The 26,011-nt window shown below is 43.2% G+C and overlaps 1 protein-coding gene across 5 annotated transcripts in view; it reads right to left on the bottom strand.

Moving 5' to 3' along the window:
- Nucleotides 1-15,060: 15,060 nt before the first annotated feature.
- Nucleotides 15,061-26,011, bottom strand: part of EDEM3 (ER degradation enhancing alpha-mannosidase like protein 3) — a 53,425-nt gene continuing 42,474 nt past the window's right edge. For all 5 annotated transcript variants that reach the window (XM_024552675.3, XM_024552692.3, XM_024552682.3 and 2 more), the window contains exons 19-20: nucleotides 25,246-25,431; nucleotides 15,061-18,827 (exon numbers count right to left, since the gene is read on the bottom strand). In XM_024552675.3, coding sequence (XP_024408443.2) covers nucleotides 18,418-18,827; nucleotides 25,246-25,431 — 596 coding nt within the window. In that variant the 3' untranslated portion in view covers nucleotides 15,061-18,417. The remainder of the gene's footprint in view (nucleotides 18,828-25,245; nucleotides 25,432-26,011) is intronic.

Genomic DNA, 26,011 nt, shown 5'->3' with positions numbered 1-26,011 from the left:
CCCCCCACCCCCGGGGCTGGGTGCCTCGCCTGGGTTGGCTCATTTTACCCCGAGGAAACATTTCCGGAAGGTCAGGCAGTGCGGTCAGACAGCTTGCTGGCACATTAAGGAAACAAAAGAAATGTTCAGACTGGCATGCCTTCTGTGCATCGACGCCTAATTAGAAAGCCACGCCATCATCCACGTCATCGTGAATTAGTGGAGCGAGTCTGCGGCGCTGCCTGAGGGGCCAAGATAAAAGTGCCAACAGATGTCACAAAGCAAAGTCCATTAACATCCTGGGGACTCTGTGGGATCCCCCCACACACAGGACTCAGAGGTCTGACAGCACTGAGCCTGGGCCGTGGCTTCCTGTCGTGCTAAACGGTAGCCCACCCAGGCTCACCGTCATGTCATGGAGAAAATCCTCTTCCCATCTGAGATCTTCGTGTCGGTCAAATTGGTGTTATAATGAGGAGATAGCAAGGTAACTCCAACTACCAAACTAAAACACTTCCACGATGACTGAGCAACAACGGGATCGTAGGGTTATATATTTTCTTTCCAGTCAACAAGACGTTTCACGAAGGAAGACTATAGAGTCTCTTCAACTTCCATATTGGGACCGAGCTATGCATCATTACAGATGGTCAGTGCTGGTTCACTCGTTCACTCATTTATTCATCGCATCTTTCACTTATCTTTCCATTCATTCAACCACATGAGTGGAGTGCTGTATCATAATGGGTAGAGATGGGGTGACATAAAATGCCAAATAAGAAATGGTACATTCCTTTAAGGGACTTCTGGGATAATCCAAGGACAAAGACTGGCCGTGATGCAAATAACCGTAACCCAGATTTGGGCTAGGATGGGGTGTCCCTGCTGAGAAGTCTGGCATGTATTGTGTGGGTGATAATGGCACTAGGGGAGAATTTTGAGCCTGGGAGTGTATATCCTAGGAGCAGGCGGTGTGAGGGATGGAGAGGCAAGGGAGCCAGTTGGGAGGGAGTGCAATCAATCGTCCTTCGTGGGGCCTACCGTCCCTGTCCTTGCTACCTTGTCGCCCATGACCTCCTCCACCCACAGCATCGAGCCTCTTCCTCCACCTCTTTCCTGGAACTGTTCTCCCTGTTGTTACAAACTTCTACTGGTCACGGCCCAAATCACACTTTCTACGTTTAGCTTATCAGACTCCTCTCTTCCACGTGCCTGGTTAGCCCCTAATGCTAGCTGGCAACTTCTCTCTGAAACACAACTTCTTGCTGTTTAATCATCCGCTTCCCTGGCAGCTGATGCTCTGATCCAGGTTTTTCATGACCCACCCATCAATAAGTCCTGTGTTCTAAAGGCGTACCTTTAGCCCAGTTCTAACCTGCAACTCTCCCTGAGAAATGCCTTGCTTGCTTGTAACTTATACAGAAAAAAAATCTTCTTCCATAGAAAATCTTTTCATGGAGATAATCTGACAATGAGGAGTATGAGGCAATTTTTATCATTACAGTTGGTATCCACATCATATTATAGTAAATCCATCACTACTTATCTAGCTTCGGATGAAGGTGTGGGGTCAGATGAATAACGTCCCCCTCCTCTTTGCCCTTGTGATAGCTGTGCAGGGGCCTAACTGTGCCCACACTAGGACTAGTGGGTTGAGTGGTTAAGAAGACGATTTAGAAAGAGAACATCTAATCCTCTCGGTGACTTTATGCCGAATGAAACTCTTGAAAAACATCACCTCTGGCTCCTTACGCGATGCTTTGCCTCTATCTGTAAATGGTTGATGGAAACTAGACCGGGGCCTCACGGGAGCTGGTCTTGCTTCTGTTCATTGCTGCTTCCCCAGGACCTGGCCGAGCGCCCGGCACAGACCAGGCACTGGGTGTGGAGTGAATGAGGGGCTCTGTCTGTTTTGTGTTTGGGTGGGTACGGGCTGTACCCACATGCTCCTGGTTTGTTGAAGCAGGAAGAGTAACAGTAACAAAAACTCTGCTGAACTGCTGAGACCACAGATTCATAGAATTTGGAAGGAGTCCCTTTAGGATTTATTGCCTTCCTATCTTACATAAACTTACCACTGCATTCAAAAGACTCAAGCGTTCATGGGAGGCCAAAGGTTTGGCAGTTACAGCCATGACTGAGGTAAGATTTGGGGCATGATCTGCCAGGCATGAGCCAGCCGAGTGTGAACACCAAGGCCCAAATCCAGACCAACACCTTTCTTATCCTAGGTCTTCAACCTCAGCACAAACGTCTTAAATTAATAGATCACAGGCTCCCCACTCATTGGATTTTGCTCCTGTCTTCTCCTAGAGTTTAGTTTATTTTAAAACCTCCCCAAAATTATCATCTCATGATACCTTTTCCCTGGAAGATTGTTTGTGGGTCTTCTGTGACTGGTAGGGTCTGATGCAACAGACTCACCAACTGAAACACGCTGGAAAGTACAAGAAATGTAGTTCACTCGCTTCAGATGAGTGCCTGATCAGTTTACTGAAGGTATTTCCTAAGTGCTGTGCGTACTTCCTTCCTGGTGCAGGCCAGCCTGAGGATGCCAGGGCCACTCTGCCTGAGTAGCCCGTACTTCACCAGCTTGTGCGGGAATCTCTCTGGACACAGGTGTGATTGCCTGCTGTCTCCAGGCTGAGCTTTCCTCAACCTTTCCTTCTGTGGATTGAAACCAGTCTTTATTTTTTATATTTTTTATTTTGTTAATATATGTTATTGATTATGCTATTACAGTTGTCCCATTACCCCTCCCCCCTTTATTCCCCTCTGCCCTGTACACCCCCTCCCACCCGCATTCCCCCCCTTTAGTTCATGTCCATGGGTCATACATATAAGTTCTTCGACTCCTACATTTCCTATACTATTCTTACCTTCCCCCTGTCTATTTTCTACCTACCATTTATGCTACTTATTCTCTGTACCTTTCCCCCCTCTCTCCCCCTCCCACTCCCCCACTAATAACCATCCATGTGATCTCCATTTCTGTGATTCTCTTCCTGTTCTAGTTGTTTGCTTAGTTTGTTTTTGTTTTTTCTAGGTTTGGTTGTTAATAGCTGTAAATTTGTCATCATTTTACTGTTCATATTTTGCATCTTCTTTTTCTTAGATAAGTCCCTTTAACATTTCATATAATAAGGGCTGGGTGATGATGAACTCCTTTAACTTGACCTTATCTGGGAAGCACTTTATCTGCCCTTCCATTCTAAATGATAGCTTTGCTGGATACAGTAATCTTGGATGTAGGTCCTTGCCTTTCATGACTTGGAATATTTCTTTCCAACCCCTTCTTGCCTGTAAGGTTTCTTTTGAGAAATCAGCTGATTGTCTAATAGGAACTCCTTTGTAGGTAACTCTCTCCTTTTCTCTTGCTGTTTTTAAGATTCTCTCCTTATCTTTAATCTTGGGTAATGTAATTATGATGTGTTCCTCCTTGGGTCCAGCTTCTTTGGGACTCTCTGAGCTTCCTGGACTTCCTGAAAGTCTATTTCCTTTGACAGATTGGGGAAGTTCTCCTTCATTATTTGTTCAAATAAGTTTTCAATTTCTTGCTCTTCCTCTTCTTCTGGCACGCCTATAATTCAGATGTTGGAACGTTTAAAGATGTCCTGGAGGTTCCTAAGCCTCTCCTCATTTTTTTTGAATTCTTGTTTCTTCATTCTTTTCTGGTTAAATGTTTCTTTCTTCCTTCTGCTCCAAACCATTGATTTGAGTCCAGGTTTCCTTCCCTTCACTGTTGGTTCCCTGTAGATTTTTCTTTATTTCACATAATGTGAACTTCATCGCTGCCTGGGTCTTTTTTATGCTGTGGAAGTACCCAGTGAGTTTCCTGGAGCATCCTGATAGCCAATGTTTTGAACTGCATATCTGATAGGTTGGCTATCTCTTCGTTGCTTAGTAGTATTTTTTCTGGAGCTTTGAACTGTTCTTTCTTTTTGGCCTTTTTTTTTTTTTTTTTTTTGTCTTGGCTTGCCTGTTACGTAGTAAGGGGCAGAGCCTTAAGTGTTCACCAGGGCAGGGCAACCCCTCGTGGCTGCGTTGTGACTCTGTATGTGGGGGAGGGGTACAAGAGGGAACGGTGCCGCATGCTCTGTTCTTTGCTGGTTTTCAGTCACTTCCCCCGCTACCCACAATCAAATTGGGCCCTTCTGGTGCGGATTCCCGGGTGGGTGCGTTTGTGTGAATTCTAGGACCCTGTGGGTGAAACCAGTTTTTAGATTTAGCTGTTTCAACATAGAAGCTCGATGCCTGATCCTTATGATGAACCAACACCCTATACCGCCTTCCGAGTAGGAGTCAGGTAAATGCGGTTTCTCAAAAACACATGCAGTTTTCTGGTTTTTTAGTCAAAGAATGATGCCAAATGGAGCCATGTTTTATGCCCTTTGTTTAAAATGTGTCCTGATTTATGGCCCCCTTTGATCTTCACAAAGAATACCTGCATGCCTACCTGCTCAGCCCGGCCGCTGCGGAAAGCAGAGCGGAGAGGGTTTGGTACATCAGTACCTCTCCATCTTCAGGATGAATGGCTCATAATCAATGACTGCTAAGCACAGATCCTGTTTGGCATATGCTCTTGACGATGTAATTTATCTCCTTGTAACTCTAGGTAGCAGGGAAGCTCATTCAATTCCTGAGAGGCTCACTTCACTGCCAGTTTTTCCTGGAGGGTCAAAGGAACCGATGCCTTTTAAAATGACATGGGTCACTGGTATGTTGTTGGGATTTTTCTGTAGATGAAGCAAATGTTTGCTACCTATTCTTCTGGATTTTTCTTCATTGTGCTCTCTGCTGAAGATGTTTAGAGTTGTGCGTGTGTATGTTTATTTTTGGGAAAAGACTTAGAACTGGTTTGTAATGGCTCTCTTGGCGTTGCCCACATGACATGCCTCCCTCCATCTTTGTTTCTCTCTCTTCCTTTATAAAATATTTTTTAACAGCCAATAGGAACCAGGCACTGTGCTTGGCACAAGAATACGAGAATGAACAAAACTGGCACTGTTTCCTTCCCCTCATCAGCCCTCCTCATACTGGGGTAAGAAAGAGTCTTGGGTTTGGCTCCTTATTTTTTTTTATTGAAAGATTCAAGCTTTATTTCCTACTTGGTTGGTTTTGGAAAGATGTAGACCTGCCATCTGCACTGTAGAATCCACATCTAGCCTCATTCCACCCAGGTGTCCTGTTCCAAAGGGTATTTCAGATCTGTACTCCTGTTACCCTGAGACCTTATGGTCCAAACACTATCAGCGGTTTCTACTTCCGTTACAATAAAGGATTTCTTACTGGAGAGCATTATGCCAAGTGAAATAAGCCAGGCAGTGAAAGACAAATACCATATGATCTCACCTATAACTGGAACCTAATCAACAAAACAAACAAGTGAGCAAAATAGAACCAGAGACATGGAAATAAAGAACAAACTGACAGTGACCAGAAGGGAGAGGGGAGGGGCATAACAGAGGAAAGAAGGGGAAGGGGCAAGTCAAGGCACATGTATAAAGGACCTATGGACAAGGACAACTGGGGAGGATTGAATGTAGGAGGTGGGGGGTGGGTAGGGCAGGGGAGAGTAAAGGCGGGGGTGGGGGTGATTGGGGACAACTATAATTGAACAACAATAAAATTAAGTAAAATAAAAAAGGACTTCTTTTTTAATAAGAAAATTAGTTTTGAAGCCAAATATATTAGACTATGTTAAAGCCCCTTAATTTCTAGCTAAAATAATGTGGGATGTTCACCGCCTCCCTGTCCCTCCTACTTTCTCCAGCACACGGAGAAGACCCTGTGACCCTAGTTGGCAAGCACTGCCCCCTGGCGGGTTGGTTGGCTTGGTGCAATGGCCCTGGAGCACTGCCCTGGGGCCGCCCTCTAGCCTGAGTCATAATTGCAGGCTGAGAAGCATTTGGCCCTCAAGCTTATTCTGGTTGTTTTTCTGGGTAGTATTTTTAAACGGGCTGCCTACCTTTCTCAGAATCAGTGGGCAGAATCACACATCCCATGTCCATCTGGCACTCTGTATCACGTCCCAGGCTCCTGTAAAGTGATGGAAACGGGGGCCCAGTTTTGAAAGGAGAGGCGAGCAGAGTGCCACTATTGAGTAGGCTTTTCACATCTTCTGGTCCTGGTTTCTTGTGCTTTGAGGTGTTTCCGAGGGGAGCCCCTTACCCCACTGAGTGTAACTGGTAGGTTCTCACTCCGTAGTCAAGAAAAAACAAAGCCCTGGATAAGCAAGCCTGTTCTCTGACATTTGCAAAGAGAGTGTCTTGGGAACATATTGCAGAGAATAAAAAGCATGTGTTCGGTCCAGTGTTTGTATTTCAGGAGAGAGAGAGAGAGAGAGAGTATGGAAGACAGGTTCCTAGTTTAGACCTGCAGCACAAATTTACCAACCATCTGCAGGACAGAGTCCCCAGGTCCCCATGGCACAAAATCCTGCATCACCGCACCCTGCCCCCACACCGGCACTGTTCCCACTTTATTGCTGGGAGAGGCTCCTGCACTGGGAGGCTTTGTTTGAAAGGCTCTCGGTGGAGGACTAGTTTATGTTTGATACACTACCTCTGGTGCCCCAAATCTTTCCCAGAATTTGGGGAAAAGGCGGCAAGTATGTTTTGGTTTTTACTCTTGTTTGTTTTAGAAATAGCCTTCATTTTCCCTGAATATAAAAGGAATGCATCTGACGAGACCCAGTGCTGGTAAGGACACCGATCCACAGGTCTCAGGTGGCGGGGATTCGTATTATGGAAGATATATGACCGATGCAACCATGAGGGAAAACCAGTTTGACACTATGTTTTACAGTTAAACATTTACATGCCCTATGACAAGCCTGTCCACCCCCAGGTTTACATCCAGGAGAGATTAGGTACAAGAATGTTCACAGTAGCACTATTCATACAGGAAAAGTCTGGAAATAGTTTCAATTAGGAGTAAACAGTAATATAGTCACACAATGGAATATTACAGTTGTCAAAATAAATGAGCTCCAGAGGCGTAAATCAATCTGAATAAATCTTAGGAGTGCAATGTTAAGTAAAAAGGGTCCTAGAATATGATATATAGCATGCTATTCTCTGAAAAAGTTTAAGCCACCAAAATAAACAAACAAACAAATAAGCATACACACACACATTTTAGAGCTATATGTCAAATTAGATACAACACTATTAAGAGGAAAACAAGGGAATTATGAGGCTTCAGAAGGTCGTTAACTTAGGTAGAAAGAAAAGCGGTGAATGGGGTAGGAGAAGGTCCACACCAAGACGGAAAATGTTGCTGGAGTCGTAGCTCTTCTATCGAGCAGTGGGTTTATAAGTACGTATTACATTACAGTAAACAAACAAATCGATAAATAGTGGCTATGCGTGGGCCAATGAGGAAAGTATTTATTGAACTGAAGATTATGATTCATCCACGTTAGAGAGGACCTCGGTTCCAGAGGGAAAACCGAAAGCAAAAGTCAGACATCCATTGTGAACACGTCAGAGCCCCAGCAAAGCGCGTGAGGAGTCAGCCCTCGTTGTTCGGCTCCGGAGACACTCATTATGAACATGTCAGTAGGTCTTCTGCCAGCTATTTTTTCCTAACCCATATTTTCTAATGAAACAGCAATCCTGATGTTCAAAGAACACTCTTATTCTTTATATTTCATATTATACAATGTGCATTTTTCCCATGTGATAAAATAATCTCTGAAAATTTGATTTTTTAACAGCTGAATAGTATGGCCTTATATGTATGCATCACAATTTACTTGGTAAATTCTTTATGCGCATTGATTTTGATTGTTCCACATTTTGTGTTATCGTGAATAAGGCTGCAATATGCATTTTGCACATAAATGAGGTTGTCATCGGTGACGATTTCCTTAGGATAAAATTTTAAGAGTGGAATCGAGGGGTGAAAAAATGTTTGTTATTGTTACATATTGATAAATTGGAGGGCACTCTTTTATGTGAGAAATAAACCAAATAAGGTAATGCACACAAACATACCTAATATATACATGACAGGCATTTAATCGATATCAATTGAATATGAAGCTGCATATAATTACAAGGTTAGATATCTTGGAAGAGGACAAAGGACTCTCTGTCTCATCTGCCAAACTATGAAAATTAAATGACCTTGTATCGTGTCTTAACTTTTAGTAGGAATACAAATGCATGCCAAGGGAATGATTCTTTTTTGCTGCATTAATGATAATAAATATAATTAAGATATCACATTATCCTTTCAAAATGTTTCCATATGCATTATTTCATTTGCTCTCCATGAAAACAGTCTTCTAAGGTATATGTTATCATACTACCCCCAAATTACAGATAAGGAAGTTGGCACTTGGGTTAGAATACTTACTCAAACTAGAAAGCTTAAAACTGAATTGCAGTTCCAATATTGTGAAATGGCTCATATTAGAATATTCAGCAGGTAACGCTTATAAACTATGGACAAAATATTTTACCCAGCCATTTGAAAGACACCAGAGAACAACCAAAAGCAGGCAGAAACAGGAAGGGAAATGTTTAAAAACAATGATCTTGGTTTTCACCAGAAGAAACTAGAAAAATATAAGCAAATTAAACCCAAAAGAAGCATAAGAGATAATAAAAATAAGAAAAAAAATCAATGAAATAGAAAACAACTGCATAAAAATTTAACAAAGTCCAAAATATGTTCATGAAAAAAAAAATAAAATTGCTAAGCCTAGCTAGACTGATAAGAAAAAACGAGGGAAACACAAATTACCAATGTTGAGAATGAAAGAGGGTGATGATCACTACAGCTTTTGTAGACAATAGAAGAATAATAAGGGAATATTGTGAACAATTTTATGTCAGTAAATCCAACGACTTAAGTGAAATGCACAAATTCCTTGAAAAACATATTAGCAAACACATTACCAAAGCTGCCAAAAGAAGAAATGGAAAATCTGCATATTCATCTTTCTTAGATTGAATTTGTTATCAAAACATTCACTCAAAAAGAATGCCACGTCCAAATGGTGTCACCAGTAAATTCCGTCAAACAGTAAGGAAGAAATAAACACCAGTGTTCAGTTCTTCCCCCAAATAGAGAAGGGGACATTTCCTAGCTTGTGTTGGGGTCAGCATAACCCTAATACCAAAGCTGGATAAAGACATTACAAGAAAATAGAATAACACATATTCCTCATGAATTCTTACCAAAATATTCTTACACAATGATTCCTACCAAAATATTAGCGAGTCAAATTCAGCAAGATATAAAACCACATGGGTTTATCCAAGATTAGCTTACTTTGAAAATCAATCAGTATAATTTACCATTGAAGCTATAAAGGAGAGAAACAAAAGGATAATTTAATTTCAATAGATGCATTAAAAGCATTTTACAAAATTCAATAGATATTTACAATAAAATTGTCGGCAAGTTAGAACTAGAAGGGAGGTCACTCAACCTGGAAAAGGGCATCTCTTAAAAACACAGCTAACATCACCTACAATAGTGAAATATAGAATACAAACTCCCTGATTTCATGAAGCAGGCAAGAATATTAACTTCCATCCTTTCTCTCCACATTGTACTGGAGGTCTCAGCCAGTTTCTTATGGCCAACAAAGTGAAACAAAGGCATCGAGATTGGAAAGGAAAAAGTAAAACTGTTGTTTATTTACAGACGGCATGATGGTTTATATAAAAAAATTGTACAGAATCTACAAAAAAGTTGCTAGAACTAGTAAGTGACTCTAACAATGTTGTAGTATATAAGGACAACATACAAAAATCAATGATACGTTAATATGTTAGCACCAATAAATACAATTTTAAATAAAAAATAAAATTTTAAAACAATTTTGCACCATCATAAACACAAAACACTTGGGAAAAATCAGCAAAAGGTATTCAAAACCTCTACACTAAAAACTATAAACTATTGCTGAGAGAAATTATAAAAGACCTAATTAAATGGGCAGATTTACCATGTTTATAGAACAGATGACTCAATGTTGTTAAAAATGTCTATTCTCCCCAAATTTGATCTCTAAATGCAATTCAGTCCCAACCAAAATCTCATCATACTTTCACGAAGTTGTTGACGAGTCACTCTAAAATGTAGAGGGCGATGCAAAGAGCCTAGAATAGCCAAAACAACCTCGAAAATACCAAGTTGGAAGACTCACACTTCCTGATTTCAACACTTACTAGAAAGCTACAGTATTAAAGAGAAAGTGAAATTTGCCGAATTGCCTGGAGAACCTATCATTTCGAGGTGGCTGTATAAATACCATTTAAGGTCATTTTCATAAAAACGGAGGCGGTATAGCATAATATAGTATTCTCAAAGTAAAACTCACATACCACTGATCTGAAGATAATTTTACATGGTGCATGGACATATTTGTTATTTCAATAATTGTGCCTTTAAAGATTATCCGTGCTTACCCTGGCTGGTATAGCTCAGTGGATTGAGCACGGGCCTGCAAACCAAAGGCTCACCAGTTCGGTTTCCAATCAGGGCACGTGCCTGGGTTGCTGGCCAGGTCCCAGTAGGGGACCGAATTATCTCCACTTTACAGATGAGGAAACAGAGGGGCCCGGTTCAAGGTCACATAAAGTAGGAAGAGGAGCCAGGATTATAATCTCACGAGTACAAAGGCCAGAGTCTGTACTCTTAACTTGCACATTACACGTAATAAAGAGAAGATTGGGGGAAAATGCCATCCCCAAGTTTGCCTTGGTGCTGCTAGAACCTTCCAAGAGACTTCTCTCCCACTCCGGTATCTTCCCCACCCCCTGCTTTACTTGGCCAGAGTGTTTCTTTGAACTAAGAACCACAATGGGCTAAGCCTTGGTTTTCTCGTGGGTAAAACTGGAATAATAATGGTACCCATTCAATGGTTTTGTAACTTCTAAGCATATGGTGAACATCCAATAAGTAAACCTTATCATGACAGGCTATGAGATAGTTTAACAGAGGTTTAGAAGATACTGTCTTAAAATGAGATGTCTCTGGCCTTCTTAGTCCAGAATTCTCCATTATTGCTTTACCAATACAACCAGGTTGCTTATCTTCGAAGCTCTCTTACAGTATCAAATTTAGAAATTTCAAGTTCAGTGATTTGGATCTAAAAAGAACCATTTCCGCCATCACCACCAAGAAAGCGTGGGAATCCTTGGGTTTGAGGCCCTCAAGATGGCCCACCCAGCCCTGGCTGGTGTGGCTCAGTGGAGTGAGCACCGGCCTGTGAACCAAAGGGTTGGTGGTTCGATTCCCAGTCAGGGTACATGCCTGGGTTGCTGGCTAGGTCCCCAGTGGGGGATGCATGAGAGGCAACCACACGTTGATGTTTCTCTTTCCCTCTTTGTCCCTCCCCTCCCTCCTGTCAAAAAAATAAATAAATAAAATATTTTTTAAGAAGATGGCCCACCCAGCAAAGGACCTGTAACTTGGTCTGACCACGTGAGCTCTGCCCACACATGTTCATTCAGATGAATAACAGCAGGAAAGAAAGTGCACAGCACCTTCTTTCCCTCACGCGGCTATTCACTCATTGGGCAAGGAACAGAAGGATAAATGCCGCCAATGGGAATAGCCAGTTTTCAGGGCATTAAAAGACATTGTTGCTTCAATGCGCTGCAAGTTTAAATAAGGAACGATAAATTATCTAAATCAGTAGTTTTTAAACCATGGTCGATGGAGCCCTGGAGTTTTGCAAAGGCACCCCAGGGGCAGCTGTGAGTCATTATCCCACTGGCTGAATGTTAACTCGCTGCGGCTGCAGGGCGTGGGGGCAGAGACTGCAGCAGAGGCACCGGAACCTTCATGCTTCCTAGAGGCATCCTCGCTCCCGGCTATGTGTGACCTTGGTCGAGTCGCTTTCCACCTTGGCTTGACTTCTCTTCTGTCCAACGAGGAGAACCAGTGATGTGATGATCACAAAAATCTTTTGGCTCTAGAACACTGAGAACGCTACACGAGTTGCGTTCTTTTCGGTGTTTACTTCCAACAACAGAAATATTTTAGGATTACTTTCCAAACAACTGTCTGTAAAGCTGGTCCATCATTTCTTTGACTTTCATCAACGATTACAAATCCTGGGTCTCTCAGGAGGAATGTGATTTTCTCCCAATGTCTGTCTTCTGCAGCTGACTGTAGAATCCATGGGAACCAGACCCGGAACTACGGGAAACATCACACACCCCAGTTTGATTCAGTGCACAGCGCCAGGAAGGGCGGTCTGTCTTTGCTCCGTCGATCTGAATTACAGAGCGTGCTCTTAGATATTAAACTTTTTATAAGCATCATTTTAATGCATGCACATTATATTCTTTATTGTGCCATGCTTTTCTTAACTATTACCCCATAGACATCTAGATTCTGTCCAAATTTTTCCTTTTACTCAATATCAGGATGGAAATCCATGCCTGCGCCCCTCGTTCCTTCCTTAGATTCCTGGTAGTAGACAACTGAGTTAAAAGGAAAGAAATCATTTTCAGGTTTTGATGTGAACTGATGAACTGATTTCTACAAAACGTGTACCTATTTATACTTCTACTAACAATAGAAATAAAACAAAAATAAACAGAAACAGATTTTAAAGAGCATAAGGAAAAGAACTTGTAACACAGAATTCGGTATTTTACTGCCCAATGCCTCCGAGAGGAAATGAGTGTAAGTCAGCGTGTGTACAGGTTTGCAGAGACCTCAGTTACCAGAGGTCGGCTGAGGCATGCTGGGTGCATGTGGTACCCAGTATTTATTTTTACAACTTCCAGTGATGGAGATAATTTGGTGCTCCCTCCAGGGTTGAAGTATGCACACTGGAGGAAGTAGTTAGTTGGGGGGAAGGGTAGATTTTGAGTCTAGTAACGGGATTCTTCCATTTGTCAGTCTGTGGGTTCCAGCTCTCCAATATCAAGGTGAACCCCAGGATATGTGCAGGCAAATGTCTACCGTGACAAATTCAAATACAAGTCATGCAGCATGCAGGTAGGTTGGTGGTTGAGGTCATTATCATCTGCATCAATTTTTTCAACGCAATATGGGGTGAGGTCATCAGGTGAGCGCAGAGGAGGGGTGGAGGGTGTTTGAATAGAAAGGGGGTATGGAAGTTGTCTCGGAGTGGGAAAACAAATTAGAGAAATGTGGTTGGATTTGGGAAAGTACTGCATCTTGCTTGAGATCTGTAGTCACAACTTCAAGTGAGGCCGGTCAGCCATAGCAGCAGGGGGTGTATGATTTCACCCAGTTCCATCAGATACTTAAATTTAGGGGCAGAATCAGTGCGTGGTTGGGTTTCATAAGAGTTAAAGTTTTGCCAAGTTAGTGCAACATAGGAAGAAAGGTTAATAATCAAAGGTGGCTAGGTGGGGAAGCGAGGCCACCAGAAAGGGTGATGGTTTGGAGAAACTAGGATCAGTGGATTGGATGGAGGTACTGAAAATTATGAGTGGACGAGTTGAGAGAATAGGAAGTAATGATTAGAGACCACAGAGCTTTCGAAGTTTTTTGTTTTTTATTGATGTATTAAAACAATTGGGGCTGGAGGACAATTAGCACAATGCCTCAGCTAAGGCAGGAGAGTGGCTGAATGAGGAGATCAGCCCTGCTAAAGGTAGCAGCTGTCTGGGACTGACTTGAGAACTTGGTTTACTCTTCACCTGGAAGGTGCAGACTGGAGGAGGGAATGCGAAAAGGGAGTGTAAAGACTAGCTTGCTGGCAGTGGTTGTCAGATCGCCTCCTGGGCCTGAGGCCAATGGCTTTCCTAAGAGGTTCAGGGAAGATAAAGGTGGGAATTCCTGTAAAGGATGTACCTCCAGTAGCTGGGAAGGGTGGTGGTGATGTCTGCAGGAGGGGAACAGCTGGCTCCTTAGTATGGGGATCTTCTATCTTTGACTAATATATTAGGCCCTTTGGCTCTCTCCTCAGCCACATAAGGGAGGTTTTCACTCATTCTGATTTAAGAAATCCCATCTTATTCTGTCCAGATTATTTCTTCAGCACGGCCCGTTGCTATTTCACCAAGATGGAGCCGAGGGCAGAAATGTGCTCTGTAACACACCATGGGGCTTTTGAACTTGAGCATTGCCCCTATCATTCGCGGTGGCGAGTGCATTCTTCTAGGGCTTAAAGAGTCCCCAAGGGTCTGTCAGAGGCCTCCCATGGACCTCACCAAAGAGAGTGGATAAAAACTATAGACCTCCAGGCTTCATAGAAGGCTCTGAGAAGTATAAGCCTTACAAGCAGGCAGATGCTGACACATCCTTCTCAACTAACCCTTAACTTCCCTTAGCAGGCAGACCTCAAGCGTGCTTCCCTCAGAAAAGCAGCCTCCCCTTTGACGTCTTCCAGGAGATACTATGGGATCCTCAGTCGTCCTGAAACAGTGGTGCTTTGTCCTAGAGGAATGAAGGCCCGCTGCCCGGAGAACCTAAGAATGAATGCTACCATTTCCAAATGTCAGTTCCTGCTGGGAGGTAATGGCTGGGCAAAGAAAGGTGAGTAGAATCCAAAATGAAGGTGAAGGAAGGGGTGAGGACTGACAGGAGGGAAGAGAACGGCACACTGGAAGGAGCAAGGGCCCTGTTCCATTGCCCCGTAACCAGTTGGCTCATCTTTAAAGAAGGCAGTTATCAGTGAGTAATGGTGGCCTGATTAGGTCCTTCCCGTATCTGAGCTCAGGGAGCCTGGAACCAGGCAGGTGAAGAGCAGAGCATCACAGGATCTGAAAGTGGCTGCTGACAGGAAATGACCCCACTGGGACTAACGGGAGAGGTGCGTGTGACTTTTGATGACAACATTGAAAGGACAACTGAGTTAATTAAATACAAGTAAACTCGAAGCGTGAACATGCCAGCAGTACTGCCACCGTGGGCCACCAACTCTGCTCTGAGGGTCGCCGGCACTTGCTGAGTTAGTTATAAAGCTGTTGAATGCGAGTTTATGTTTCTGTTCCCGAAGATGGCCCCCAAATTTACTCCCCTGGAGTAAAGTGAACATTAGAGGGGAGAAGCAGTGAAAAAATTTTAAGATATATCAAAGTATAAACATATGTAAAGTGATGCTAAAAATTCAAATTAAAACTAGACCAGAATATTTACATGTTTTATTAAATCTTTACAATCAGTAATTATAATCAAATACACAATTATATACAAGGATTATATACATTTTGCCCAGACTTTTACATCACAGTACATAGCTCCCCTTAGAAATATTGTTTACACTTATCACCAAACAGTAAAATCCGACAACAGTGTTACAGCACCTGTTAGTACAGACGTCTTCTTCATAAATTACATCATAAGAAAATATACGGCTGTAAATAGGGCTTTTAAAAACATCTTTTATAAAATCTGAACATACAATGTTTCATTCACAGAATGTTTTTTCTATGTTCTGACTGAAGCCTTGCGCACAAAACGACGGCTGGAGTGTCCCACGACACCTGGAAAGTGTAAGCTCCGTTTGAGCTACTTGTGCCGGGCTTTCCGTATTTGGCATGGGGTTTGGTGAGAGAACAAATGCTGGTTCTACTGTAACAACAACTGTATTCTTGTTGGAAGCCTATTAAAGTTGAAAAGGAAAAAAAGAAAACCTGCCCGACAAAATACCCTACCCCAAACATGTCTAGCAAACTACAATTCTTTCACACCTAAAACTTTAAGGGAGAAGTATTGCCAGTTGGGGCGTATCATTCAATGGGCTTTGATAAGCAGAAAAACTACAGCTATTTTTAGCTGGTAAACAAGTTAGGTTTTAAAACTTGAAAATACCTGAATTAAGTACTTGTTCTAATATCTCACTTTTAACTTTCGGATGAAACCCTCCCTTGATTCCAGGCCTGTAAACATTGTATAGACCCTTCTTAGTCACGCGATTTTATGGCTGTGGTGATCACTTCAGCTCTATTTCTAGGCAGTCAACGTTTAACTGAGGTAGACCAGATGTTTCTAAAATCCAGGGTTTCATAGAATCCCCTGAATCTTTAGGAAGTAAATAAAATCTCTATAGATGGTATTTAAAAAAGCAAAATGTAAAAAAGCCCTAGTGCTTTGGAATTTTTTAATGAACTCAAAAACAACCTCACGGCAGTATGTCAAAAAAGAAATGTAGAGTTGATTGCAATGTTGGAGTTTTGAAGCCAAACCTTATACCTTCTTTTCTTAAATGGGCGGAAAAAAATCAAGTATAATTCCTTCTGGCTGTTGAGTATAACTTGTTAATTTTTTTTCTTTCCTTAAAAAAAATATTTTTTAAAGGATTTGCTTTTCTGAACGAGTGAGCAATTTGCTTCTAGACCTCAATGAATGGCAACAGCTCCCCCTTATGGCCAAAGGAAGGGAGAGCAGCAGCAAGCTGGCTTTACCTTATATGCCACAAAACCTTTGCTGGGGAAAAAGATTCTGTTGTTTTGACAACTTTAGAAAAGTGACATTTAGACAACAATGGCTCCGAGATATAAACAGAAACAAATCACTAAACATAAGGCTTCTCTAGTCAAAGTCTCTCAGAGGAACATTGGCTCCTTTTCTCCAAGCCCCAGTCCTGTAAATCAAGGCAAGTCAAGTAATGAAGCTTCAGCTATTTTGGCAGCTTTGCAATTAAGGTGAACAAAGCACTAGGTCTATCCTTTTGTGTGCTCCATGTATTACAGCTCTGTCTTCTCCCACCACATTCCACATGCACTGCCTAAAAATATCCATTCTGGTGTCAGGTTTAAGTGAGGGCCAATGAAGTTCTTGTCTCCTCCTCTTTCCCCACTGCCCGCCCCCCCCCCCCACCAAAGTGAATTCTCTGTGAGATTCATTACTCACTGACCCAATTAGGTTTCACTGGAATTTCTGAAAGCAGCTATTCACCCCCTTGGAAAAGGGTATGTTTACCTGGATCTGAGACATACTGCACACGCATACACATAACTACAGGACAGCGCGCTGTCCCTGGAACGGCTCCACACCCACTCGCAGGCCACCTGTACCTCACAGCTGTCTCAGGGGAAGGTCACCAGGTAATGTCATGGCAAAGAGAGACACCGTGAAGTCTCACAAATACTCCTTTAGAACTGACTCAGTTAAGTTGTTAAAAATAAATAAACGGAATAAAGCCATTATTTCAACTACAGGGCTGTTTACAGATATCCACAACAAATTAAAACTTAAATGTAGCCAGCACCAGACTGCCACCAAAACAAAGAAAAGAAAAAAACATATTAAACAATATGGCTATATGTTAGTTGCTACTGTGTATATTTTTTACACAGGTTATCATAGACTAATTTTCAAGTCCACATCAGAAGAAATGTTTGTTTAAAAAAAAAAAAAAGCAAACTTAAAAACCATGATTCAACAGAAAATGTGACAGATTCCTTAAGTACAACTTTAGAAATCATAGTTTCAAAAGAGAGAAAAATAATATATTACCCCAGGATTCTCAGAGGACTACCACAGTTTTATCATAACTTCCTAAGGTGGAACTGGCACGAAGAGCGCTTACTACCAGCTCCATGGGCCTTGGGGCTCAAAGTGCGCACTGAGCGTGGGAGGGAGTAAGGCTGAGGAACAGAGGTGACCCTCCATGAGAAATGAACTGGACAGACTCATCACTTACCCTACGAGGATATATAGCACTGAGTTCCTTCTCAGAGGAGTCACCGCTTTCCCTGTGGAAGGCCCAATGGCAAGTTCATACTGCAACATTACAGTTTCCCCCTCGCTCCGCTTTTCAGATGTATCAAGTAACCAATTTCCACAATATATTATATGACCTTTTCCCCTGGTCCCAATGATTAGACAGTGTGCGGAGAACTCACTGAGAAAGCACAATGGCTTCACCTTTGGTTTAAATGAAAAGGACATTGTTAAGAGGGAAGAAAAATCAAGTCGTCTTCATCATCTGTTGTACAGTGAAGCAAGTGAGAGAGATGAGCAAAGACCGTTTCCACCGTCCACACATTGGCCTCCAAACCACTCAGGTCACTTCGGGCGTTTCTGTGAAGGCAGCGCAACCAGAATGCCCACAACACACACGTGCTCCCCAGAAGACCCTGTGCGCCCAAGACCAAGAAAGCGGCGCTTCCTTTAATCAGAGAGCTGTACAAATTCCTACCCCCCCCCCATGCCGCTACTAACCCAATCTGTGTCCTGTCTCCCCGGAGCCCGCAGAGACCTGGCTCCCGGGCGAGTCCAGCAGTCTTCTCCCGGCCCAGGGTGCTGCCGTCTGAGGGGGACTGTGAGTTTCCCCTTCTCATGGGACAGTCGGAAACAAGGTCAAGGCTGACACAGCAAGCTCCAGGCTCCTGTGATAACCAACTGTCCCGGTCAGAACGAGGTCGCTCATCACCACACTCAAAGCCTCCCTCCCCCTGGAGAGCCTGCTTGGTATGCGGTGTCTGTTAACCACAGTTTACCTACTCTTTTTAAACACCTACCACCCGATTCTTCAGTGAGTCATAGCTCGTCTTTCTCCATCATTTCAAATGCTTCTATGTCTTCATTCCAGTCTGCTAATATGGAGTCTATGGGCTGGTCCTTTTTACCCCAGCTAACGCCGGGGTTGGAGTCTTCCTCAGTTTCTGATTGTTCCTGCAGCTGGTTATCTAAATCTGTACATTCACCATCCCGGCTTGTAGGTTCATGGTTTCCCAGGGCATTAGAATTCTGCTCAGAAGGAGAAACCCCTGCAGCCTCCTCTGCCGCTGCTGCGGGTGATGATTCTGGGGGAGAGTTCAGAGAGCTTTCTTCAGGAGACTCTTGATCAGCCAAGTCCACCTCCTGAGAGCCCGATGCAAGCTGTTCAGTACTCTGACTCTGAGAATCGCTCTCAGAGAATGGCTGCTCTTCATTTTCCGTGTCAGGGTCTGCGCGTAAAAGAAACAAGCTTCATGAAACTTTTCCCCTTAAAAAATCTGTCACACTTTCAAAAGCATTCTGGCTCTTACAATCAAATGAAAAAATAAAAGTTAAATGCAATTATATTTTTCTGTACATTTATTTTGCAAAATGGAACATCAAGAAATAAATATTCTGAACTGAAAGGAGTAAGTGATAAGACTGCCTTCGGTGGAGAGGAGTAAATGCCAAGAAATATACTAACCAGTAATACTATTACAATGCATATAAACTTGCATTGTGTGTCAAAAATTTATCAAATATCTAAATTCAGGGAAGAGTGCATATTAAACAGAATTTTAAACAACACATACCATTGCTATATTTTAAGCTAGCAGTCTTTTAGAAAATGAAAATTCCCGCTCGGTAAGCCATGAAAATGCAGATGACAAAAAATTCAGGATGATTTAAGAGCATTAATGTGATTGGTTAAATAAAATATTTTCATAAAGACAGTAACTGAGATTATTTCTAAAACTTCTATTTCATTATTGCTGGTCTGTGAATGACTAGCTATAATCACTCTAACATCTACTGGAAGGCTGAACAGTAAGTTAAACCCTCTTATAAGGAATATAGAGTGAAACCACCACAGGCATTTCATGCAGGGACCCAAGCAGACCAGCAGCCACACCCACAGGCTGCATTCCCCGCCCCCCCCCGCCCCCCCAGTCTCTGCGGTCAGGCAGCAAACATCTCCTGAGTGTCCACTGTCCGGGGTTCGGGTAAAACAAGCTCAAACACACACCAGCCCCGCCTCTCTGGATCTTCCAGCCCAAGTGGGGAAAAGGACACTTACAGAGGATCGCAAGGTGAGTGGGGAACTCTGACAGTGTTCCGCAGTTAGAACAGAGTAATGAGGGGATCTGAGGGTTTCCTCTGAAGCTGACACTTGAACTGAGATTTAAAAGATAAGTGGAGTTAATTGGTCAAAGAAGGGAGGGGAGATGGGCCTCTTCTACAACCCGAGAAGTGAAGGAAACACAGGCCTGCAGGAAGCTGTGGGTGGGGGCGTGTATACCACCAACTGACTAGGGAAGATGACCTGACTAGGGAAGTTTACCTTCTCTGGGCCGTGTGCTGGGGGCAGGGAGAGCAAGGGGCACGAGGAGCGCCCATACATTCTCTCTTCCCCGCTGTGAGCAGGGTACGTTTCAATGAGACAATCAAGAAAACCTTTTGGGGGCCCAAAGAAGAGAAAGCAGGGAGCTGGCTGCTCACAGCTCACCCATGTGAGGCTACCCGAAATTCAAGGGAGAACAACCACCACAAACAGAAACCTGAAAGTTTCTTTCTAACGGCATTTATCTAATTTAGAAGAACAGGAAAAGGTGTGGTGCCTTCTCATCCAGTAATCAAGACTGTACTTCGGCCAAAACAAAAACAAAAAACAAAAGAAACCCACCCTGGGGTTACCTATCATACAACATTATTTTAGAAATCTAGCCAATACAATAGGATAACAAAATAGTTAGTGTAAATATTAAAAAAAGAGCGAGCAAATTGTCTTTATTTTCAGATTGTGTTGTATACTTAAATTCAAAGCAACCCTTAATTTTTGAAAACACTATTAAAAGTATTTTATAAGGAAAGTAAAAAGTAAGATAAATAGGCATAAACCAGTAACTCCTTTCTAGCAGCAATACTGGTTAGAAATAAAGTTAAGTACCCTTGTCATAATAAAAATAAAAGCTACAAAACATAGAATTGAATTTATTATGAAAAAGGCCCATATTGCTTAATACTATAAAACCCTAACGAAAATGTAAAACAAGATCTGATTAAATTTACAAGTAAGTGTATGTTTCTAGATGGAAAGTCTGAATATTTAACAAAATTTTTCCATTTATACGTAAAGCATGCAATTATACATTCTAAAATAAATCCCTTTTCTATTTCTGTTTACTTTTGGGACCAGTTAGAGTTATTTTTAGATTCCTGTGGAAGAATACACATCAAAGGGAAATCAAGAAATTCTGAAAAGAACTGGAGGAAAGCTGCCTTATCAAATATTTGAATTTATTCAAAACAGCAAAGTGTCTTCTTATTGGCACAGGAATAAACGCATTACCGGAAAGAAGAGCCGGCCCAGCCACAGAGCAAAGCGTGTGGGAGTATCTGACCCACAGTAGAGAGGCAGCGCCAGGGCAGAAAGGAGGAGAGGCGGTGGTCGCGCTGCCACACCCCGTCCTTCCCTGGTGCCCCTTGTCACCGGACGGACAGATGGAGTTTCACAGTCCAGAATGTAACTACTACGTTGTTAAATTCGGGAACGGTGTATCAGAAACACAGGAGGCAAAGGAAGAACGAAGACAATCTCAGGATGCAAGGAAGAGAAAATGAAGGACCACGGAAGGACAAGGGAACCTTGGGCGAAGATGCAGAGACCGGCTGTTCTGTGACCACTCACTCCCCTCCACAACCACACCGGCGGCTACTGAGAGCCAGGACCCAGAGGTGAGCAGCAGGTAAAAAAGCACCATGTAATACAAGTGTCGGAATGGGAACTATAGCAAATAGGCACCCTTCAATCTCAAGAATGAGAGAAAATGTCGTGAAAAAGATGGCATTTAAACTCGGCATTCAGAATGGCTAAACCTTGTCAGAGAGAAAGAGACCCAGGGGCTTGAAGGGACTAAAGGCATCTCCAGAAAGAGGGAGGCGGCTCTGCCCATGCAAAAGTGTGCAAGAACACATGACGTGGTTGGGTCAGGGGGCAGGTGACCACCAGTTCTGCGACCGAGAAGGGCCCAGGCGCCACTTTCCTGGCACTGCGGCCATCTGCACGCACACTGGACTTTCTCCTCAGGATCAAATCCTTTGCAACAGCGACCTGACTCCCACAGTCCAACTTCAGGACACAGTTACCCCGAGCAGCTTCAGCGGCCCGCCCCTTCTTTCCCCATTTTCCCTGTCTGCCTCTGGAGCAGGAGACACAAATGTAGGAGCAGCGCTGCGAGCGAAGGTCTGCCCGCAGCTCTCAAGGCCCCGCGGGCCTGCCCTGCAAACTGCAAGCACAGGGAGGTACTGAAATACCGACTGTCTTCCCCTTGAGAAATAACATTGAGAAAAGGAAACTGATTCTTAATTGTGAACTGTTTCAACTTGGAGCTAAAAGTAAAAACAGTGTCTTTTGCTCATGGGCGCTGGATTAGGACTGGTATTGAGTACATTTATAAACTTCACCTTCAGGAAAGATGGGACATGTGAAAGACACAGTATTAACATTTCTGTGGATAACTGAACATTTTAGAAGTGTGGCTGGTTAGACCCGAAGAAGCAACACTTCCCTTTGATAAATGACTACACTTTCGCTTCTGAAAAAAAATGCGTACAGCAGTCCACATTCTCATTTACCAAGAGCACATTCCAAGACCCCCAGTAGGTGCCTGAAACCAAGGACTGTGCTATTCTCCTATACACATATACCTATGATAAAGTTCACGTTATAGATCAGACACAGTGAGAGACTAACAACCATAACTAATAATTACATAGAACAATTTTCACACTACCCTGCAACTTAAGTTATGTGAACGTGGTCTCCGCTCTCGGAAGATCCGAGAACTGACCTGGCTACTGAGTGACAGGTGGCAGGGGGCACGTGCAGACAGAAGTGCTGAAGGCTCACGTTCAGAACAGCAGGCCATTTGAAACGTGTGCCTTGGTTGTTTCTGAAATTTTCCACTTAACATTTTTTGGACCGTGGCTGACCACGGGTGACTGAAGCCGTGGAGAGGGAAGCTGCGGGACAGAAGGGGCTACTGCCATACGGTGTCTGAACATTCTTGCTAGCAGACAGGGCGACTGTAGGTATTTCCGTATTAACAGTTGGGCCTTACCATCAGAACGAGAAGTGGGAGTGGGGGCTTGCTCTGGGGCTTCTCCTTCTGTATTACTATGTGGGAAGAACTGCTCGGTCAAAACCGTGTGCCTTTATAAGGGAGTATGTATTTGAGCAGTGGGAGTTTTAGAAAGGGTGCTCTGGAGGGCTCTTGATTGCTGGGATTTTAAGGAATGTATTCTTTGCTGTGCTTAGGATCCCACCGAGTGCCCTCGATGGTACAGGATGTCCAGACACAAGCTGGGGGGTAGAAAGGGTGCCTTCTTGGTCTTGTTCAGTGTTTCTCAAAGTGTACAGTTACCTGGGATGCTTGTTTAAAATGTCGGATTCTGATTCAATAGTCTGAAGTCAGACTCAGGAATCCGCCCTTCTAACGAGCACACCAGCTGACGCTGGCGCGGACGCAGGGGAGAAACACGATGCATATGGCCACGGCACGGGACACGCTAGCTAACGGTGGCCACTGCGGACCTTCGCTTCTTGGGAGCTGTTCCCAACTGAATGAGGCACTTGATTGCACAGAACCATTATCACTGATTTTTTTACATTAATAAATATTAACAAGTACACTGTAACTTACTGATGATTTAGTTAATACAGCTCTACAGTTCTTGAAATAGCTACACAAAGGGGAGTTTTTAAAGACTTGCTAAAGAGATTGTTCTAATACAGAACCACAGTTCAATAAATTTATAGACTAGTAAAACTTTAAAATACGTACTACAGTTTAAATAAAACCCCTTGACCGCCAGGTTCTTAAGGGAATCCTGTTCAGGTCATTTCTGTTGGTAGTTAACAGAATTCTTATTTTCATAAAGTCGATCTCTGGTATGGGAAGCACATGCTTTTACATAATCTTACAGTCCTAACTCCATGCACTCTTACAGACATACGTGTTTTTAAAACAAGTCAACATTTAAAATATTTTACACTGTGTTCAAGTGGAAAGTGACCGAAAGTAACACATGCCAAAACAACAACGTCTTCGTTAGTGACTCTTGCATGAACATGGACAGTGAATTCTTGTTATACGGGCCATTTAATATATAGGGTTTGTTATCACAGGACCCATAAAGATTATCACAGAACACCTGACTAGTCATGAAAAAGCTCAGACTGTATTAAACCAGACACTGTCATGGTGTCCGCTTAAACAAAATCATGTATAATACATGTACGTGTGCATATATATGTATGTGTGTTTATACACATACACACATACACACATACATATATAATGTGAGGCTTATTAATTGAGATACTTACTACTATTAATAATGTAGCTTGGAATCATTTTACCTTTCAATATTGCTGCTGAAATTCCAATGGTAGCACAAGAGGAGGGGAAAAGCAAAGGCATTAAAGAGTCATATGGAACAATAGTTTGCCTGTTGGATGTGCCTGAAGGCGCACAGGTAGGAAAGGTCTGAGTTTAGACAAAGGGCGCATAACGAACACCAGGTGCACAGGAGGGGTAGAGAAGATGAGAATCTCTGCCAGTCTGTTCCCATGTATAACCCCCTTACATGCATACACCCTACTCATTCCGCTGCTCTCACACAGCCGGCATCCGAGAGACTCTCGAAGGAGAATAAAGCAATACAGAAAGGTAAGACAAAACATGGGTTTGGAGAGCAACAGATTACTCCTAAACTTTCTTTCTTTTTTTTTTTTACTGTTCCACTGGGAAGTTAAACTGAATAGAATCGGTTTCCTTCACATCTGTCAAACAAACATCCCAGGGGATTCAACGGCCCTATACAAACTGCACAACTGGACCCACCGAAAAGGGTGGGAGGCACACAGCTCCCTCCGTGGCTGTCTCTGGCGGGTCGGAGATACTGCTGCCATAGGCAGGGTCACAGTCCCCGTCCAGTGGCCCACTTCCCCTCAGCTCTCCCTGCTCCTGGGGGTGGAGCTATAAAAGAACACTAGGAAGACCCTGCATCTACCCAGTCATTGGGTTTCAAAGATCGTTGAAATCACTCACAAACACTGTGGCCTCCCTCCTGAGCCCTCCCGAGTTAGTGAGGCGGGCCATCTCGTTCTGCAGACAGCAGCCGCCTGCACTCCTGTGGCCTGTACGCGGATCTCAGTGGGGAGGAGCTCTCTGCTGGGTTTCTACTGCCTGCACCAGGGCGTGGCCATGTGATCACAGGCAGCACCGTTCTACACAACCTCTTTTCCCGCCTGATACAAGACAGGTGAGGCGCAGCTTCAGGGAACTGAATGCTGAGTATCTGTGGGTGGTACAGTGACTCTGCTGAGGTAATCTCTTGTACTTTCATCGCCAGGCAGAACCAAAGCAGAAACTATAAATGACACATTAAAATAGAATTCTAAAGACATCCTCACTTGGCAAACAAAGCCAAATGAACGTTATTACTCTTATTTCCAAGTGAAAAATTTATTTTGAAGCCATCTTCTAAAAATTGTACTTATCTTACCAGTAAACCAGAAGTAAGATTTTGTCACTCACTTTTGTCATAAAACTAGTCAAACTGATGCTGAACCGCATGAAAAACAAATGATCCCGCGCTCACCTCGATCCTTCGCTTTGTCGGAAAGGAGCACCTCCACCTCCTCATACTCGCGGATGGCGTCCAGAATGATACTTCCTTCTTTGCTGAACAAGAACAGCATGGGGATCTTGATGTCATCTGTGTCCTTTCCGTCTCCTGCCATCTGGAACAGAGGGGCAGTGTCACTGCTGCTCCCCTCATTGTCATCTAGCCGGAGAAATGAAGAGAGCGCACTGAATGAAAACAGCCGTCCATCGGAGAGGCCCATCTGCCCACCGCCGCTGCTTTGTACCTGCTGGCAGCATCCCTTCTATGCACCAAGAACCAAACAGACAGACTTTCTGGGCCCACTAATTCTACTCCCAGAAGCTCATCCTGAGGAAATAATGCAAAAGACGCAAAATGATCTATGCCCACAGAAGTTTGCCCAAGTGCCCGCTGTCCGCACTTGTGAACAACTGTGACCCACCATAAATAAACTACAGCGAACCACCGGATGGAACACACGGAAGAACAAAGTATTGCTTGAAAAAAGTAGAACATAAAATTCTATGATTATGACTAAAAATTTCATATGCTTATGAAAAAGACTAGAAATGGAAAAAGCCAAAGACTTGCTTGGATGACAAAGATAGAACTATGAATGAAATGTTATTGTTGTTTAAGATTTCCTCTAATGGCATAACATTCCTTTACAAAATCACAAAATGGTAACTGTGTTTTAGATGCTAGTCACAAAGAACAGTTACGCCTGCAGTGGTTTTCCTGTGTGAGGAGGAGTGAGCAC

This window comes from Desmodus rotundus, chromosome 12 (assembly GCF_022682495.2).
Source record: "Desmodus rotundus isolate HL8 chromosome 12, HLdesRot8A.1, whole genome shotgun sequence".
Classification (NCBI taxonomy): Eukaryota; Metazoa; Chordata; class Mammalia; order Chiroptera; family Phyllostomidae; genus Desmodus; species Desmodus rotundus.
Note: the sequence above shows the minus strand (reverse complement) of the source record. Positions and strands in the feature narration are given on the sequence as shown.